The 20,347-nt window shown below is 41.7% G+C and overlaps 1 protein-coding gene across 2 annotated transcripts in view; it reads right to left on the bottom strand.

The window, feature by feature from the left end:
* tmem161b (transmembrane protein 161B) overlaps positions 1–20,347 on the bottom strand; it is a 94,714-nt gene that overhangs the window by 27,809 nt on the left and 46,558 nt on the right. For both annotated transcript variants that reach the window (XM_085989262.1, XM_085989271.1), the window contains one exon: positions 19,766–19,906. In XM_085989262.1, coding sequence (XP_085845388.1) covers positions 19,766–19,906 — 141 coding nt within the window. The remainder of the gene's footprint in view (positions 1–19,765; positions 19,907–20,347) is intronic.

Here is a 20,347-nt window from a genome sequence, read left to right as displayed (position 1 = left end):
GGGCAGAATTAGAGGAGCAGATATCTCGGAATTGGGGGGCTGGAGGAGATTACAGAGATAGGGAAGGGCGAGGCCATGGAGGGTTTTGAAAACAAGGATGAAAATTTTGAAATCAAAGTGGGAGCCAATGTAGGTTAGCGAGTACAGGGGTGACAGGTGAACGGGACCTGATGAGAGTCAGGACATGGGCAGCTGAGTTTTGGATGACCTCAAGTTTACGTCGGGTAGAATGTGGGATGCTAGCCAGGAGTGCTTTGGAATAGTCAAGTCTAGAGGTAACAAAGGCATGGATGAGGGTTTCAGCAACGGATGAGCTGAGGCGGGCGATGTTACGCAGGTGGAAATAGGCGGTCTTAGTTATGCCGCGGATATGTGGTCGGAAGCTCATTTCAGGGTCAAATATGACACCAAGGTTGCGAACAGTGTGGTTCAGCCTTAGACAGATGTTAGGGAGAGGGATGGAGTCAGTGGCTAGGGAACGACTTTGTGGCAGGGACTGAAAACAATGGCTTTGGTCTTCCCAATATTTAATTGGAGAAAATTTCTGCTCATCCAGAACTGGATGTCAGTCTGACATTTTAGAGACCGCGGAGAGATCAAGAGAAGTGGTGGTGAGGTAGAGCTGGGTATGGTCAGCGTACATGTGGAAACCAACGCTGTTTTTGGATGATGTTGCCAAGGGGCAGCATGTAGATGAGAAATAGGAGGGGGCCAAGGATAGATCCTTGGGGGACACCAGAGGCAACAATACGGGAGTGGGAAGAGAAGCCATTGCAGGTAATTCTCTGGCTATGATTAGATAGATAAGAATGGAACCAGGCGAGTGCAGTCCCACCCAGCTGGACGACAGTGGAGAGGCGTTGGAGAAGGATGGAGTGGTCAACCGTGTCAAAGACTGCAGGCAAGTCAAGAAGGACCTCAAAGGTTATAATCTCTGGATTATTACCTGAGCCATGTGCAAATTGGGGTAGGGATAAGCTGATTAGGGAGGTGAACACATGGCTAAAGGAGTGGTGTAGGAAAGAGGGGTTCCATTTCATGGGGCACTGGTATCAGTATTGGGACAAGAAGGAACTGTACCGTTGGGATGGGCTCCACCTGACCGGGCTGGGACCAGGCTCCTAGTAGAACGGATAAACAGAGCGGTCACAAGGACTTTAAACTAGTAAATGGGAAGGCGGGGAGGGCTCAGGTGGAAACTGCAGTACAAATAATAGTTCAAAAACAAATGAAAGGGGAGAGAGTAGAGGAAGAGTCAGAAATTGTGCTTTAGGCACTACAGGTAAAGGGAAAACTAAAAGATGTAAAGTGATTAAACCAGGAGAGAGAAATAAGAAATATGTGGGTAAAACATTGGAGCGGGAGGACAGGCTCAGGTGTGTGGCCCAAATAAGCATTCTTTATACAAACGCATGGCGTACAAGGAATAAATTTAATGAACTGCAGGCACGAGTTCAAATTGGAGGGTATGACATGGTAGCCATTACGGAGACATGGCTACAAGATGGTCAGGACTGGGAACTAAATATATCAGCTTATAAGGTCTACAGGAAAGATAGGGAAAAAGGCAGAGGGGGAGGAGTAGCCTTAGTGATTAAGGATGAAATCACTTCAATGATGAGAGGATATAACGAGAAGTGAGCAGGCAGTGGGTAGAAATAAGAAATAGGAAAGGATTTAAGACTGTAGTGAGAGATGTGTATAGGCCCCCTGGTAGCAGCTATGAAGTGCTAGATTGTATAAATGCAGAGATTAGACGAGCGCGTAGCAAAGGCAGAGTGGTTTTAATGGGGGTTTTAACTTTCATATAGATTGGGATAAGCAGACTAGCACGTCATAGAATCATAGAAAGTTACAGCACGGAAGGAGGCCATTTCGGCCCATCGTGTCCGCACCGGTAAATAAAGAGCTAGCCAACCTAATCCCACTTCCCAGCTCTTGGTCTGTAGCTCTGCAGGTTAGAGCATCCCAAGTGCACATCCAAGTACTTTTTAAATGTGGTTAGGGTTCCTGCCTCTACCATCCTTTCAGGCAGTGAGTTCCAGACCCCCACAACCCTCTGGGGGAAGAAATTTCCCTTCAAATCCCCTCAACCTTCCCCCAATTACTTTAAATCTGTGCCCCCTGGTTTTTGACCCCTCTGTTAAGGGAAGTCCACTGTATCCACTTTATCTATGCCCCTCATAATTTTATACACCTCAATAAGGTCTCCCCTCAGCCTCCTCTGTTCCAAGGAAAACAGACCCAGCCTATCCAGTCCTTCCTCATAGCTAAGATTCTCTACTCCCGGCAACATCCTTGTAAATCTCCTCTGTACCCTCTCTAGTGCGATCACATCTTTCCTATAATGTGACGACCAAAACTGCACGTAGTACTCTAGCTGAGGCATAACTAGTGTTTTATACAGTTGAAGCATAACCCCCCTGCTCCTGTATTCTATGCCACAGCTAATAAAGGCAAGCATTCCGTATGCCTTCTTAACCACCTTATCTACTTGGCCTGGTACCTTCAGGGATCTGTGGACATGTACTCCAAGGTCACCTTGTTCCTCTACACTACTCAGTGTCCAACCATTTAATGTGTATTCCCTTTCCTAGTTAGCCCTCCCCAAATGCATTACCTCATACTTCTCTGGATTGAATGCCATTTGCCACTGATCTGCCCACCTGACCAATTTATTGATATCTTCCTGCAGTCTACAGTTTCCTTCTTCAGTATCAACCAAATAGCCGATTTTAGTATCATCTGCAAACTTCTTAATCATACCCCCTATATTCAAGTCAAGATCATTGATATATACACACACCACAAAAAGCAAGGGACCTAGCACTGAGCCCTACGGAACCCCACTGGAAACAGCCTTCCAGTCATAAAAACACCCATCAACCATTACCCTTTGCTTCCCGTCGCCGAGCCAGTTTTGAATCCAACTTAACACTTTGCCTTGGATCCCATGGGCTTTTAACTTCGTGACCAGTCTGCCATGTGGAACCTTATCAAAAGCCTTGCTAAAGTCCATATACACTACATCAAACGCACTAGCCTCATCTACCCTCGTTACCTCCTCAAAAAATATCAAGTTTGTCAGACAAGAGCTTCCCTTAACAAATCCGTGCTGACTATCCTTGATTAATCCGTGTCTTTCTAAATGAAGATTTATCCTGTCCTTCAGAATTCTTTCCAATAATTTTCCCACCACCGAGGTTAGACTGACTGGCCTGTAATTATTCGGTCTATCCTTTTCTCCCTTTTAAAACAAGGGCACCACATTAGCAATCCTCCAGTCCTCTGGCACCACACCTGAAGCCAGAGAGGATTAAAAAATGATGGTCAGGGCCTCTGCTATTTCCTCTTTTGCTTTGCTTAACAGCCTGGGATACATTTCATCCGGGCTTGGGGATTATCCACTTTTAAAGCCCTTAATACTTCTCCTCTCACTATGTTTATTTCATCTAATATTTCACACTCCTCCCCCCCCGATACCAATGTCTGCTTCACCCCTCCTTTGTGAAAACAGACTCAAAGTATTCATTAAGAACCCTACCGACATCTCCTGCCTCCACACACAGATTACCCTCATGATCTCTAATAGGCCCTACCTTTTCTTTAGTTATCCTCTTACTCTTAATATATTTATAAAACATCTTTGGGTTTTCCTTGATTTTAACTTGCCAAGAATATTTCATGCTCTCTTTGCTTTCCTAATATCCTTTAATTGCACCCCTGCACTTTCTGCACTCCTCCAAAGATTCTGCAGTATTTAGCCCTCGCTATCTGTCATACACCTCCCTTTTTTCTTTATCCTACCCTGTATGTCTCTAGACATCCAGGGGGCTCTAGATTTGTTAGTCCCACCTTTTTTCTTTTAAGGGCACATATTTGGTCTGAATCCTCCGGATCTCCTCCTTGAATGCCTCCCACTGCTCTGACACTGATTTACCTTCAAGTAGCTGTTTCCAGCCAATATGGCTAAATCCCCCCCCCGAGCTTAGCAAAATTTGCTTTTCCCCAATTTAGAATTTTTATTCCTGGTCTATCCTTGTCCTTTTCCATAACTACCTTAAATCTAACTGAATTATGGTCACTAGCACCAAAATGCTCCACCACTTATATGCCTTCTACCTACCCAGCTTCATTCCCTAAAACTAAGTCCAGAAGCTCCCCCTCCCTTGTTGGGCTTGCTACATACTGGCTAAAAAAGTTCTCCTGGATGCATTTTAGGAATTCCGCACCTTCTATACCCTTCACACTAATTTTATCCCAGTTAATATTGGGGTAGTTGAAATCCCCTACTATTACTGCCCTATAGTTTTTATACTTCTCAGAAATTTGTCTACATATTTGTTCTTCCATCTCCCTCTCACTGTTTGGGGTTCTGTAGTACACTCCCAGCAGTGTGATCACCCCTTTTTTGTTTTTCAATTCTACCCGTATGGCCTCGTTTGATGATTCCCTCCAACATATTATTCCTCCTCACAGCTGTAATAGTTTCTTTAATCAATACCGTGACCCCCCCTCCCTTTTTACCTCCCTCTCTATCCCGTCTGAAAATCCTGTAACCAGGAATGTTGAGCTGCCATACCTGCCCCTCTTTCAGCCACGTCTCTAATAGCTATAATATCATAGTCCCAAGTATCTACCTGTGCCCTCAGCTCATTTGCCTTGTTCGCTATACTCTTTGCATTGAACGCTATGTCAGAAAGGCAGTGAATATCTAGAGTGTGTCCGGGATAGTTTTCTGTAACAGTATGTCCTAGAAGCAAAAAGGGGGACATACCATATTAGATTTAGTAATGAGTAATGAGCCAGATTTAGTTAACAGTGCGTGAACATTTATCCAGTAGCGATCATAACATGATCGAGTTCAACGTAGCGTTTGAAAGGGAGAAATGCGAAACAGCTACTAAGATTCTAAATTTAGGCAAGGCCAACTTCAACAGGATGAGAGAGAGACTGGGCAAATCTGTTAATGGGTAAAATGACAGAAGATCAGTGGGAGATGTTCAAAAAAAGAATTTAATGTGATACAGAACCAGTTGATACCCGAAGGGCAAGAGCTCTACTTGCCAAAAAAAGCCATGGACGACTAGAGGTAAGGAACAGCATAAAGCTAAAAAAAAATTAAAAATGCAAAAAATAGCACAGATCCTGGTGAATGAGAAAGATACAAAGAACAGCAAAGAGTCACAAAACAGATAGCAAGAGCTACAAAAAGAGAGTATGAAACAAAACTCGTAAGGGATATCAAAATCACCACAGAATTTTTACAATTATATTTGGAAAAAGAGGTAGTCCCGAGCAATGTTGGCCCCTTAAAAACTGAAAGTGGTGATATTGTCAATTAAATTAAGGAAATGGCGGACATGTTGAATAATTACTTTGCGTCAGTATTTAAGAGTAGAGGAAATCCCAAGGAAACTAATACTGAATCAGGGACAGGGACTCAATAAAATTAATGCAAGTAAGTAAAATAACAGTAATGAAGCAAATAAGAATGCTAAAAAGAGTGACAAATCCCCAGGACCAGATGGTTTCCATCCCAGGGTTTTAAAAGAAGTAGGTGAGTACATTGGAAGATTATAGTTAGGGCATCTGCAAAGTTCTCTTGATTCAGGAACCGTTCCTTTAGATTGGAATATTGCGCATGTCACTCTGCTATTTCAGAATGGCAAGAGGGGGAAACCAGGGAGTTATAGACCAGTTAGCCTAACATTTGTTGTCGGGAAATTACTAGAGTCTATAATTAAAGATAGGGTGACTGAACACCTCGAAAATTTTCAGTTGATCAGGAGAGCCAGCATGGATTTGTGGTCATGCCTAAAAAACTTGATTGAATTTTTTGAGGAGATGACTAAAGTAGTGGACAGGGGAATGTCTATGGATGTTATTTATATGGTCTTCCAGAAGGCATTTGATAAAGTCCCACATAAGAGACTGTTAACTTAAGTAGAAGCCCATGGAATTAAGGCAACTTAGTGACCTGGTTAGGAAACTGACTGAGCGGCAGGAGACAGAGTGTAGGGAAAACGGGTAGGTACTCTAATTGGCAGGATTTGACTAGTGGTGTCCCGCAGGGATTGGTGTTGGGGCCTCAACTATTCACAGTATTTAGTAGCGACTTAGATTATGGCATAGAAAGCCATATATCCAATTTTGCCGATGACACAAAGATAGGCAGCATTGTAGGCAATGTAGATGAAAGCATAAAATTACAAAGGAATATCGATAGATTAAGTGAATGAGCAAAACTGTGGCAAATGGATTTCAATCTTGGCAAATGTGACGTCATCCACTTTGGACCTAAAAAGGATAGAACAGGGTACTTTCTAAATGGTGAAAAGCTAAAAACAGTGGCGGACCAAAGAGACTTGGGGGTTCAGGCACATAGATCATTAAAATATCATGAACCGGTACAGAAAATAAATCAAAAAGGCTAATGGAATGCTGGCCTTTATATCTAGAGGACTAGAATGCAAGGAGGTAGAAGTTATGCTGCAGCTGTACAAAGCCCTGGTTGGACCACACCTGGAGCACTGTGAGCCGTTCGGGCACCACACTGTAGGAAGGATATACTGGCCTTGGAGGGAGTGCAGCGTAGGTTTACCAGAATGATACCCGGACTCCAAGGGTGAAATTACGAGGAGAGATTACAAAATTAGGCTTGTATTCCCTAGAATTTATAAGGTTATGGGGTGATCTGATCAAAGATTCTAAGATATTAAGAGGAACAAGTAGGGTAGATTTGGGAAACAATTTGCGCTAGTTGGGGAGTCTAGGACTAGTCTAAAAATTTGAACCAGACCTTTCAGAAATGAAATTTGGAAACACTTCTACACACAACCGGTGGTAGAAGTTTGGAACTCTCTTCCGCAAACGGCAATTGATGCTAGATCAATTTTAAATCTGAGATTGATAGATTTTTGTTAGCCAAAGGTGGGTATATGGAGTTAGGTCGCAGATCAGCCATGATCTCATTGAATGGCAGAACAGGCTTGAGAGGCTCAATGGCATACTCCTGTTCCTATGTTGGGATGCAAGATTTGTGTATGTGAACCCTCAGGTCTCTCTATTCCTGCATCCTCTTTAAAATGGTACCATTTAGTTAATGGCCCAGAAATTTGGGTCTCCACGGGTGAGTACGCACGGGGTACTCACCCGTAGGCCCAACGGAAGTGCCGGTTTCGTGCATGCACTGCGCATGCGCAGGAAACCGGAACTTCCATTCCCTTAAAGGAAGGGGTTCAGAGGTCGAACGCGTACGCCAGAGAGGCAGCACGTGCGTATGGAACTTACCCTCTCGAAGAAACCTAGAAAAAAAAGTAAGTCTCCAGGAGTTACACATGTAAAAAGCAGGCGAAAGGCCTGCTTTTAGCAAGGTAAGTGGTGAATTAATTAAAATTAAATCATTTTTTCCCCACAGGTTTATTATTTTGAAATACTTTAAAAGAAAGGTAAGTTTATTTTTAGCCCTGTTAGAAAATGTAATTAATTTTCTCAAATTTAAATTGTTTAAAATAGTTATTTTATGTAATTTATAGTTATTTTAAAAATGTGATTAAAAAAATTATTTGAAGTTTTAGTGATGTTTTGGGGCTTTTAGTATTTATAGTTGTGACAGCTCTTCCTGTCAATTTTATGAATGGGCATTCCCTGCTACCATTGGCTCTCCATGGCCCACGTGATCCCAGGGGACGCATCGAACTAACTGCGCCCCGGGATACGCAAGCACTGCGCGCCGGCAGTTGGAGCAGGCCCAGGATCGGAATACCACGCGGGCCCACAGCTCAACGGCCAGCGCGCTAGGTAAGTGCAGGTCGGAGGCTTGCACCCACGGGAAGCCACCAACCCAAATTTCCTGGCCAATATTGCCTCTCCTCATCTTTCCTTCCAAAATGCATCATTTCACACTTCCTGCATTAAATTTGATCTGTCATGCATCTGCTCATTCACTTGTCTATGTCCTCCTGAAGTCTACTCCTCAGTGCTTACATCATTCTCAAATTTTGTCTCATCTGCAGACTTTGCAATTATGCCCCCTGTACCCAAGTCCAGGTCATTGATATATATCAAAAAGAGCAGTGGTCCCAATACTGACCCTTGGGGGGAACACCACTGTATACTTCCCTCCAGTCTGATAGACAACTGTTCACCACTACTCTGCTTTCTGTCTCTTAGCCAAGTACGCATCCATGCTGTCACTGCTCCTTTAATCCTTCAATCTTAACAAGTCTATTATGTGACACTATCAAATGCCTTCTGAAAGTCCACATACACAACATCAACTGCACAACTTCATCAACCCTCTCCGTTATTTCACTGAAGAACTCAACCAAGTTTATCAGACACGATTTGCCTTTTAACAAATCCATGTTGGCAGTAATTTATTAACCCCTGTTCTTCCAAGTGACAACTAATTTTGTCCTGTATTATGGTCTCTAGAAATTTTCCCAGCACCATTGTTAGGCTGACTGGCCTGTAGTTACTTGTTTTTTTCTCTCTCCCCTTTTGATTTTGGAGGTGCTGTCGACAAAGCCTTGGCGAGTTGCTGCAGTGCATCTTGTAGATGGCACACATTGCAGCCAAGGTGTGCCAATGGTGGAAGGAGTGAATGTTTAAAGTGGTGGATGGCATGCCAATCAAGCAGGTTACTTTGTCCTGGATGGTGCTGAGTTTCCTGAGTGTTGTTGGAGCTGCACTCATCCAAGCAAGTGGCGAGTATTCCATCACACTCCTGACTGGTTACGATAGAAAGGAAGGTTTTGAGCAATTGCAAGACTTAGGCAGTCTGTCTGGGTTGAGTTCAGAAATAATAAGGAACCTGATAATATATTGGCACTACATTCTCGACCACCAAATAGTGGGACAGAAATTGAGGATATGATTTGGAGGCAACTTAGAGAGGTATGCAGTAGCAAGAGTTCCAATTATGGGGACTTCATATATTCTAAGGTAGATTGGTAGAAGTCAAAAGTTTGTGATCAAAATAGGGAGGGGGTTTCTATAATGCACCAGGACTGTTTCCTTCATCAGTATCAACAAGGGAGGATGCAGTACCAGAACTGATCCTGGGTAACAAAGTAGGACAAGTAAGCAATCAGAAAGCAGCAGAGCCCTTAGGAAAAAGAGCGTGCCTAACCTAATAAGGAACACATTGAAAAGAGATGTCGAATGTAAAAATGTAGACGGGAAATTAGCTAATTTCAGTGGAAGATTAATTGATTGGGCAAAAAAGAGAGAACAGTGGGGGATATCCAAGTAAGAGATGAATATGGTGCAGATTAAATATATTCCTGCTGGGTGTCAAAACTGGAATTCCATGATGAATAGCAAGATTTCAGCAAAAATTCGGTTTAAAAAAAAGGGGTGATAAATAGAAGGGGGATAGTACAGGTACTTTAAAAAAAAACTATGAAATATAAAATGATAGAAGAGAAGCAAGAGGGAAGATTAAGAAGTCCAAGAGGAAGAATGACAGCATAAAAGTAGAAGTGGCAGTCCGCATAAAAGGAAACAGCAAGGAATTTTTAGGCACGAGCAAAAAGATAGTTAAAAATAGGGTGGAATCACTTGGAGACAAAGGGGCCACCTCATACTAGAGAGTGAGGGAAGTGGAGGTGCTTAATTAGTATTTTGCTTCAGTGCCTACAAAGGAATGTGAAAGTGGAACTGGAGGAATATAGACTTTGAGGGTGCGGAGAAGTTAATGGGACTAAAATTTGAAAGGTCACTGGCTCAGATGGTAGGCATCCTAGAACAGAAGAAGACTGGGAAAAATTTGGTATATGTTACACCCTTGTTCTCAAAAGGGGATAAAGATCTGCCCGAAAATTGTAGACCTGTTCTTAGTTGTAATAAATTCCAAGAGTCCATAATATAGTTCATCAGGAACAGGCAACATGGATTAGTAAACAGCAGGTCGTGTTTTACTAACTGAATTGAATTTTTTGAAAAAATAAGTAATTCCCCCCCACCACTATGAAGCACGTGGGATTATTCTTCCCCTGCATTTTTTCTCTTTTGCCTCTCGCTGGAAATTACATGGTTGCAGGGGGCCCGGGGGGGGGGGGGGGTGGGGAGGAGGAGGAGGAGGAGGAGGAGGAGGAGGAGGAGAACATCTTCTAGAAGGGAATTTGATAAGTATTTGAAATGAAATGAATAAACAGGAAAATGTGATTACAGTACATATTTCCAGTTGAAAAGCTAACACAGGCCTTCCTTCGTCTGTTATATTTTTACAATTCTATGAAGTACTAGTCCAACTCTAACCTCTCTATCCTAAGGTCCTCATACTTGTCGCTGCCACCCAGTTTTGCAATTGGCACTCAATTGTTTCAGTTCCTTCAATCTGGTTTCCATACTGCCCAACGACATCTTTATGACTGCGACCATGGCACATTATCAGTGACCTCCCCATATTTCACCACTGTCTGTGGTCTATCTCTACAAGGCTGCTCTCACGAGGTTCAACTCCTACTTGTCTCAATGCAGCCAGCACGTTCCCATGAATAGAATCCTCTTCCACCCCTGCATGGTGGTCTCCAGAGTCCCCAAAGGGTTCCATCCTTGGTTCACTGCTTTTCCTGGTTTACATGTTTTGTCTGAACACTTCACCTGCAGACATAGTCAGTTTCCATATACCGACACCTCTACCATCAACTTTGATTCTACAACCACCTCTGTGCTGCCAGACCATTTGTCTGGCATCAAGCCATGGATGAGTTAAAACTTCCTCCAAATGAACATCTGAAAGACTGAAGTCATCTTAAAAACTCTTGCCTTTGCAATCCCACACCCAGACTACTTGCTCAGGTAGAACCAGATTGTGTGAAGCTTCAATGTGCTGTGTGACCCTGAGCTCAGCTTCATACTCCATACCCTATCCATTGCCAAAATTGCTCATTTCATCCTATTGCCTATCTTTGCCCTTAATCTCCTTTCCACAGCCCCTGTAACCCTTGCCCACATTTTTGCTGTCTCCAGACTGGACTTTTCCAATGCAATCCTTGCCAGCCTCCTCAGCTTCATTATACTGTACACAAATTGCAACTCATCCAAATCTTTGAGGCCTGCATCTGTTCTGCACTGAAACCTGCTTTTCGATCACTTCTGTCCTCACTGAACTTCGATGGCTTCTTGCTTCCAAACGATAAATTCAAAATCCTCATTCTAATTTACAAACTGCTTCATGACCTCGCCATACTTCATCTATACAATCTCCTCTCACCTTATATCCCAGCTTGTGCTCTTTGGTATTCCAATTCTGGACTTCTGTGCATCCCAACCTCCCTCCATCCACTATTGGTGGCAAATCCTTCAGCTACCTCGGCCTTACTTTTTGGAACGCTCTTTAAACCTGTCTGTTTTACTGCTTCCCTTCCAAGCTTTAAAGACCACTTAAAAAGCTATCTTTTTGACTTCTGGAATACTACTGCTCAGCAAGTGCCTTGGAGTATTTTCTACGTTAATAGCACTGTATAAATCCAAGTAGCAGTTGTTATTAGATGATTATATCACACATCCTTTTATTTGGAAAGGCCTAGGTTAATCAAGTAGAGCAAGCATGGATTTGTTGAAGATAAATCATGTCTGACTAATTCTTTTGATGAGGTAACAGAAGACTGATCAAGGTAGTGCAGATGTTGTATTTACGGACTTTCAGAAGGCATTCGACAAAGTGCCACATAGGAGGCTTATTAAGATGGAATTAAGGTGACGTGGTGGTATGGATACAAAATTGGCTCAGTGACAGGAAGCAAAGGGTGGAGGTGGATGGATGTTTTTCAGACTGGGAGGTGGTTTGCAGTGGTGTTCCCCAAGGGTCAGTTTTGGGTCCATTACTCATTGCAATTTTTATAAACGAACTAGACTGGTGCAGGGAGCAGCATTATAAAGTTTGCAATTGGTATTAAACTTGGCAAAGTAGTAGTGATGAGGATAGTTATAGGCTTCAGGATAACAGACAGGATGATGAAATGGGCAGAAGCATGGCAGATGAAGTTCAATGGGGAGAATTGGGAAGTGATGCACTTTGGGAGGTCTAATATGAAATGGCACGATTTTGAAAAGTGTAGATGAGCAGAGAGATCTTGGTGTCCATATACACAAATCCTTAAAGTTGGCAGGGCAAGTTGATAACGTGGTTAAAAAAGCATATGGGTTACTTGGGTTTATAAATAGAGGAACAGAGTACAAGAGATCATAGAGAGCTTTATAAAATCACTGGTTAGGCCTCAGCTGGAGTATTGTGGACAATTCTGGGCATCACACGGCAGGAAAGATGTAACGGCATTAGAAAGGGTAGAGAGAAAGTTTACCAGGGATGAGCAGTTTCAGTTATGAGGAGAGGTTGGAAAAGTTAGAACTGTTCTCCTTGGAACAGAGAAGGTTAAGAGGTGGCCTAATAGAGATTTTCAAGTTAATGAGAGATTTTGATCAAGTAAATAGGGAAAATGTATTCCCTCTGGTGAGTGGGTCAATAACTAGAGGTTATAGATTCAAAATAATTGGAAAAAGATCTAGGAGGGGAGACGAGGAGAAATGTTTTTACTTAAGAGTTGTCAGAATCTAGAACCTGCTATCTGAAAAAGTGGTGGAAGCCGATTCCATAAATAATTTAAAAAGGGAGTTGGACGGGTACTTGAGGATGAGGAACTTACAGGGTTACGGGCAAAAAGGGGGATGTGGGATTAAGCACGACTGCCCTTTCAAAGAGCCAGCACAGGCATAATGGGCCGAATGGCCTTTCTTCTGTGCTGTAAGTTTCTATGATTCTATAATCCGCTCATGTCCAATTTTGGCTTTTTAATACCTGCTGCAAATCCTCATATGCCAAAGAGTAGTCTTTATTTTGAGAGACTGTTCCGATTACTCAATTTTCAGCTCCCATGGTCATCATCAGGAATGTTTCCGCCACAGCACAGGTGGGGTGAGACTTTTACATAGTCAATGGGTGAAAAATCTAGCCAGTGGTATCTATTGTACCACAAACTATTTCAAGAGTTTTTAGGGAGAACAGTAATAAACTTACATTTTTAGCACAAAATTTGTTGGCAATGGTGTTCTGCATGAATGATAAAATGGCAAACCAATCATTTTTCAAAGTTAATGCCTCTTATTGCTCATCTGCTGGAATGTAGCTGGTCTAAACATATGCTAGCATCAGCTCGGCTCAGTGGTAGCACTCTTGTCTTGGAGGCATAACATTGTAGGTTCAAGTGCCACTCCTGGACTTGAGAATGCAAGGTGACACTTCAATGCAGCACCGAGGAATTGCTACACATTCCAAGATGAAAAAAAACAATTCTATATACCTCATCTCTCTTATGCCACCTTTCCAGTATTTCTCCAATCTTTCCTAATAACTCAGCCCTTCGACACTATGGATCAGCCTTGATGCTCTTCTCTACACTGCCTCTAGAGCTAGAATGCCACCCTTGTTGCAGCGACTAGGAACTGGACAGAGTACTTGAGGTGCACGCCGACTCGAGCACTACAATTTAGTCACTACTCTGACTGGTATTCTACTGCTCTCATTATGTTGTGCAACATTCTATTGGCTTTGCTGATTGCATGTGGATGACTTTCCTTGTGAATACTTGGAGGAAGTAATCATTCAGAATATTAACTATTTTGTGTTTGTCTTGAGTTTCAAGCCCATTTATGTATTTTAGGGTTTTCCACTCCTCTGACTGCTCCCTTAGAATCTGATTATTGTGTTTAGCTTCTGCTGCAATGTTTTGATCCAAAGCAGGCAGTTCTCCTGTTGTCCTCCCTCTCAACGAAAACTGTCAGAATAACTGGTTATCCATCTCATTGGCTGTTAGTGGGACCTTGCACTGCACAAATTGACTGTCATATGCGCCTACATAAACATGGACTACACTTCAAAAGTAATTCATTGGGACATCCTGAAAATGCGAAAAATGATACAGAAAAACTCACTTATTTCTGCCAGGATGAACCAGGTTTCTTTCAGCGTGCATAAATATTTTGGCATACACAAGAACTGTGGAACTGTACAATTTTTGCGCTACACCTCATTCACATTAGTAAGAATCACCTGGATACTAGAAATGCTGAACTTTCCCACTGTCTTTAAAGTATGTAATATACTTTTCTTATTTATTTCTATGCAAAATACAAACACAAGTGTCCCATGACAAAAATCTTTTCTTGGTCCAGACTAAGGGTCAGAAGAAAATAGCAATAATGAGATATGAAATGATACACCATTTGAAAAATATCTATTTGTGGACAAATACCAATCTCTTTCTGAAATTAAATTCCTCCATGAGTAGAGTACTGAACAGGTCCAACACTAATCTGCTCAGTAGTTACAAGTGAAAACATTTGGTTCATGCCGAGTAAAAATGTTCCATGTTAATACTATTGTTTCATTACTAGAAAGACAAAGTCAGCATATAGATTGAGAAAATAATGTGCATTCGTTATGATTGTAAAGTGGACAAAAAGTTGTGTGTGTGGGGTGGAGGGGGGGCAGGAACTGTTGAGATAAATTACCCAAAACCTCATGCTGAAAATTGAGGCATCTCAACACTCATCTCTACTAGAATAAATGATCAATTAACAAGATCATCCTAAACCAGGATACAATTTCATTTTTGAAGCGAGAAAGGAAGAGAATGAGAGAGAATGTATGTGAAAGGAAGAGAGAGCAGGAGATAGAGATAGCAAGAGAAAGGAAAGTGTGTGTGAAGAGAAAGAGAGAAAGGAAGAGAAAGAATTTGCATTTATATAGCACCTAACACGACCACAGGATACCTCAAAGCACTTCACAGCCAATGTAGTATTTTTAAAAGGCAAAATACTGCGGATGCTGGAAATCTGAAATAAAATCAGAAAATGCTGGAAATACTCAGCAGGTCAGGTAGTATCTGTGGAGAGAGAAACAGAGTTAACATTTCAAGTCAATGACCTTCCGTCAGACGGGTCCTGACAAAAGGTCATCGACCTGAAACGTTAATTAGGTTTCTCGCTCCACAGATGCTGCCTGACCCGCTGAGTATTTCAGGCATTTTCTGGTTTTATGTTTAATATTTCTGAAGTTCAGTTACTGTTGTAATGTAGCAGCTAATTTGCACATAGCAACGAGGCAAATAACCAGATAATCTGTTTTAGTGATGTTGAATGAGGGATAAATATTGGCCAGAACATTGGGAGAACCGTCCTGCTCTTCTTCAAATAATGCAATGGGATCTCTTACATCCACTTCAGAGAGCAGATGGGACTTTGGTTTAACGACTCATCGGAAAGATTTTTTAACAGTGCAGCACACCCTCACTACTGTAGTAAAGTGCTGCCTAGATTACTTGAAGTCTCTGGAACCCACAACCATTTCACTCAGAGGGAGGGTGCCATCACTGAGGCAAGGCTGACATCTTCAAATAAAAATCACATTTTGCTTTCTAAAATTTGAATTAACAGATTACTTTTCAGTTATCTTGTTATTTTCCATTTCTACTTTCTGTTGACTTTGTCCAGCCCAGTGATGTAAATAACCATCCATTTATATTATGGAGTCAGCTGCAGGACAGTAGCAGCAACCCCCAAAAAAGTTGCCACTCATCATTTTCACTGGAGTCGACTGAGGAGGAAACATATTATGCAATATAAAAAGTGACTAGAGTCTGGTGAATACTTCTGAAGGATGCCAAGTACTAGGCCTTCACAAGCATAGGATGGATAATTTTGGAACACTCTCTGCAAGGAGAATGTTGTGAAGCTAGGGTGATAAATATTGAAGTAACGAGTAATCTACATGCAGTAATGAAGTATTATTAGGGATTAAAAGTTGCAAAGTGCAGGATGTATGGCTGAAATTCTGTGTCCTCAGGAAGTGATGGAATGGGTCCTACTTGGGAAAAGACAATATAGAACGGCAAAGCTAATATATTGGGACTGTATGGGAGAAGACCCGAATGGAAGAGTGACAAAAGGCAGAACGCTGCAGAACCTGGCAGAGGCCAGCTTGATGGCAAAGTATTGTGACACATACAGCCAGCTTTATTATGTCCGAAGTAGAGTAGTATACACGAAACTGGTAGAAACTTTGACTCCAAAAAAAAGGCATATTGCACTACAATATCAAAAACTCATTAAATAGCTAAGAGAAAAAGCAGTACCATAGGACTAGGCACATTAAGATTTTTCCACAATTACCTATATTATCAAAGATATATTCTTCATTCATTGTTCGCCAAATATATTGGGTCACATCCTCCATTTGCAGCCAATTCCAGGTAATATTTGGTAAAGATGATTAACTTACTTGGCTCTTGTAGATCATCCTCTATATCAATGGCCTGATCAGGTGGGCAGACAAGTGGCAAATGGAATTCAATCTGGAGAATTGTGAGGTAATGTATTTGGGAAGGGCAAAAAAGGCAAGGGAATACACAATAAATGGTAGGATACTGAGAAGTGTAGAAGTACAGAGGGGCCTTGGAGGACAGGTAGATAAGGCGATTAAGGCAACATATGGAATGCTTTCCTTTATTAGCTGAGGCATAGAATATAAGAGCAGGAAGGTTATGCTTGAACTGTATAAAACACTAGTTAGGTCACAGCTAGAGTACTGCGTACAGTTCTGGTCACCACATTGCAGGAAGGATGTGATCACATTAGAGAGGGTACAGAGGAAATTTACGAGGATGTTTCCAGGACTGGAGAATTTTAGCTATGAGGAAAGATTGGACAGGCTGGGTTTGTGTTCTTTGGAACAGAGGAGGCAGAGGGGAAATTTAATTGAGATGTATAAAATGATGAGGAATCCAGATAAAATGATGAGGAATCTATATAGAGTGGATAGGAAGGACCTATTTCCCTGATCAATAACCAGGGGGCATAGATTTAAAGTAATTGGTAGAAGGATTAGAGGGGAGTTGGAGAGAATTCTTTTCACCCAGAGGGAGGTGGAGGTCTGGAACTCACTTCCTGAAAGGGTGGTAGAGGTTGAAACCCTCACTGCATTTAAAAAGTACTTGGATATGCACTTGAAGTGTCATAACCTACAAGGCTATGGACCAAGAGATGAAAAGTAGGATTAAGCTGGATAGCTCTTTTTAGGCCAGTACAGGCACGATGGGCCAAATAGCCTCCTCCTGTGTCGTAAATTTCTATGATTCTATAGCAGTGGTTCTCAAACTGGGGTCCGTTGAAACTTTCCGGGGGGTCCGCGACCGGAGGCAATTTCAAGTCTGCTCCTTTTTACAAAAGCGACACCGATTCAGTTCTTGCAAATTAACGGTTGGGCCACCTCCTCACAAAGGCCCACGGCGCTCTCACTTTGCAACGAGCGCTCCCTGCCGGTCGAGCCGATTCCCCTCCCTGGCACCGCGACCCTGTGCCATCCTCCTGACGTGTTCAGAGTGCCTGCGAGGCCCTTCAAACACGTGCCTGAACGTATTCACGCAAACACATACAATCCCACAGTGCCGCTGTTACTGAACATGCCAGTGGGACAGTATGGCGGTGAGTCAGGCTTCCAGCAGCATCCCAACATGTGCGTGGGTGCTCGTGCCCTCTCACCTTGGCCAGCCTGCTGACAGCTTTAAAAATTGTCCAGCACTATGTGACTAATATTGGCCATCTGTTGCTGTGGAGTACCCAGAATTGGAGAGAGAAGCAGGCACACCCATCTCACTGATATCTGTAAGTAAATACTTGTTTTCTTAAAATCATTATTACAACATGCAGCACTTTCATATTGTGAGTATCATATAGTATTATAATTTAGATTGGGGGGAGGGTGGTCCGAGATTACTAATCCATTTGAAAAGGGGTCCTTCAATCAAAAAAGTTTGAGAACTACTGCTCTATAGCTTTATCCTCATCAAGAAAGAAACAAGAGATTTTTCATTAGGATAAAGCTACGGAGGATTAACTTGTAAGGTTATCCTCTCAAGTACTGTGTACAAGATGTGAATGGAGAAGTGACATGGAAAGAAAGAACTTGTATTAATAGAGGGCCTTTCACAACTTCAGAATGTCCCAAAGCACTTTACAGCCAATGAAGTACCTCTGAAGTATAGTCACTATTGCAACGTAGGAAACGGGCAAATGTGGAGGACAATGGGCAAACAACTCTATACTCCCAGTTTTGGTTATGAACCAAGAACTTGCTGTGCATGTGCATACATTACAGACATTGTGACTTCATGAAAAGCCCAGCATGAGAACCCAGAAAAGATCAGCACCAACATCTTTAGCTGGGCCATGTCAGTATCCTGTCTCCAGCTATAAAATGTTACGTAAGTTTCTGGATATCCAAACGACATTCTTCTGGAAGAGATGCAGTGTGTCTGAAGCATGGCACCTATGAAGTTCATCATATTTAGCAGGAGCATATCAGTTCTTTTATCTGGAACAGTATGTTCTTGACCACTTTTCTGCCTTTCTCTTGTTAAGATAATTTGACTAGTCAGTCTTCCAAGGATAAGGATACACCAAATTATTCAGCATGTGTTGAAACTTGAGAGCTTAATATAAAAAACAATTTGAACTGGTAATAGGTGCCCAGCCTATCGAACTTCTCCCTGAATAGAAGTGGAGATCCTGGACATACAACCAGTCTGAGAGTGACTGAATTTCTATTCAAGAAACTTGCTCAGGTTTCAAATACCCATTATGGGCCTGAAGTTCACTGATGTTTGAGAATGCAAAGAAAAGCAGTAACATTCACCTTTCATGGAATTTAAGTAATACCAAGAGTTCATCTAGCAACAGTACAGGGAAAGAATCTCACTTGGTAACCAATATTAAAGCACTCACAGGGCCTAGTGCACCAGCGAACCCATTAAGTGCAATTCCAGATTCATCAATCCAGTACCTGCATGAGGGCTCGAATCTCATGCATCAGTTTCAGAATGTCAATTACACATCAGTGATACTGTCAGATCTCACCTTTAAAAGCACCACTTTGCTGAGAACAAGCCGACATATCCAGTAATGACAGTCTCTTTACTGATTAATCTGGATTGAGAGGTGGAGTCTGCATATATTCTTCCTCAGCACAAGTACTTTGTTTCAGATAAGTTGAGCTCTGAAAGTTAGAACTAGCGAGTTGGTTCCAATGATACATGCTGATTTACCTCCAAGTTGGAAAAAGAGACAAGTCATTGAGATGGCACAGAGCTTGTATAATGAGGCAGGCAAAAGGTCCTGCTGCCTTTACTCTTTACTAGTTTTAAGTGATCATTTTCCTGCATCTGATCTGGAATCTGTCACAAAACTCATTAATTATGAAGTCATAATTGTGAAGAAACTAGTTGCAAATAGTGCATGAAAAGGCTAAATCCAGAAGTGCTGGGAACTAAAATAAATTTATCTTCAAGAATTTTTAAATTGGCTTGTGCCCACACTGCATCCACAAACAATTTTTACATGGGATCAATGCAAATGCAAGACTAACATGAACAGGATTAAAAAGAACTGAGAAAGAGATGGCTGTTATTATAACATGCAAGATAGTAAAACTGTGGGATGGCACAATGCAATTTTGAAAGAAGTGTCCCAATTCTTCCATAAGTCTGCGGGCTTACTTGGTTTCAGTGGTATAAGGATATAAGAAGACAAACAATAAATTTACTACTGGTAATATTCTACACCAGATTCTATAATAGGCACTCCCAATTTGCTTAGACTCTTAAAATTATTGTAGATAACAGCTACAAATGGGATAAGTTGTTTTAAATTTTACAATGAAGAAGCTTCATTAATTTCACCATAATAATTACAAGTTTCTTACTGCGTTAGCCTTTCTTTTGCAAAATTCAGGGCATCCAGATGCATCTGAGCCAACCGCAGGCCAGGAAATGTCAGAAAAGCACCAATGAGAGCGCAGAAAACAGCCAGGAACATTTTAAAGGTCAGTTTCGAGACAGGACCCCTGGAATAATAAAATATGAAGATTAAAAAAAAAATCATGCATAGAAATACCAAAAAAGGTTGAGCAAAACTAACATTACAAGCAAGAGTAAAAAAAAGTAAAAGCCGAGTCCTGCAAGTACAAAGTATTGTTCATTATAGAACATAAATCACTTAAAAAAACTCAACTTGGATGTAGAAAATGCCAAAACCACAATAGAATCATCTATACTTAACAATTAACTGTATGGCATCCTAGTGACACACATTGATGTATCAAAGTGCTATACCAAGATATTGTCTTTTTGCCCACAATTCAGTATAAGCCAAATTCCTCAACTTGGCTAAGATATCTGGGTAGCTGAGCACAGGTAAGTCAACTTAAACAAAGTGTGCAAGTTCTGCCATAAATTGTCTCTGTATGCTAAGGAAGTCTACACATTACGTAATGAATGAATGCGGA

Source organism: Somniosus microcephalus, chromosome 1 (genome assembly GCF_052327205.1).
Source record: "Somniosus microcephalus isolate GS21.2 chromosome 1, FLI_Smic_1.0, whole genome shotgun sequence".
In the NCBI taxonomy this organism is placed as follows: domain Eukaryota; kingdom Metazoa; phylum Chordata; class Chondrichthyes; order Squaliformes; family Somniosidae; genus Somniosus; species Somniosus microcephalus.
The sequence above is the reverse complement of the archived record's forward strand: the minus strand, read 5'-3'. Positions and strand labels throughout refer to the sequence as shown.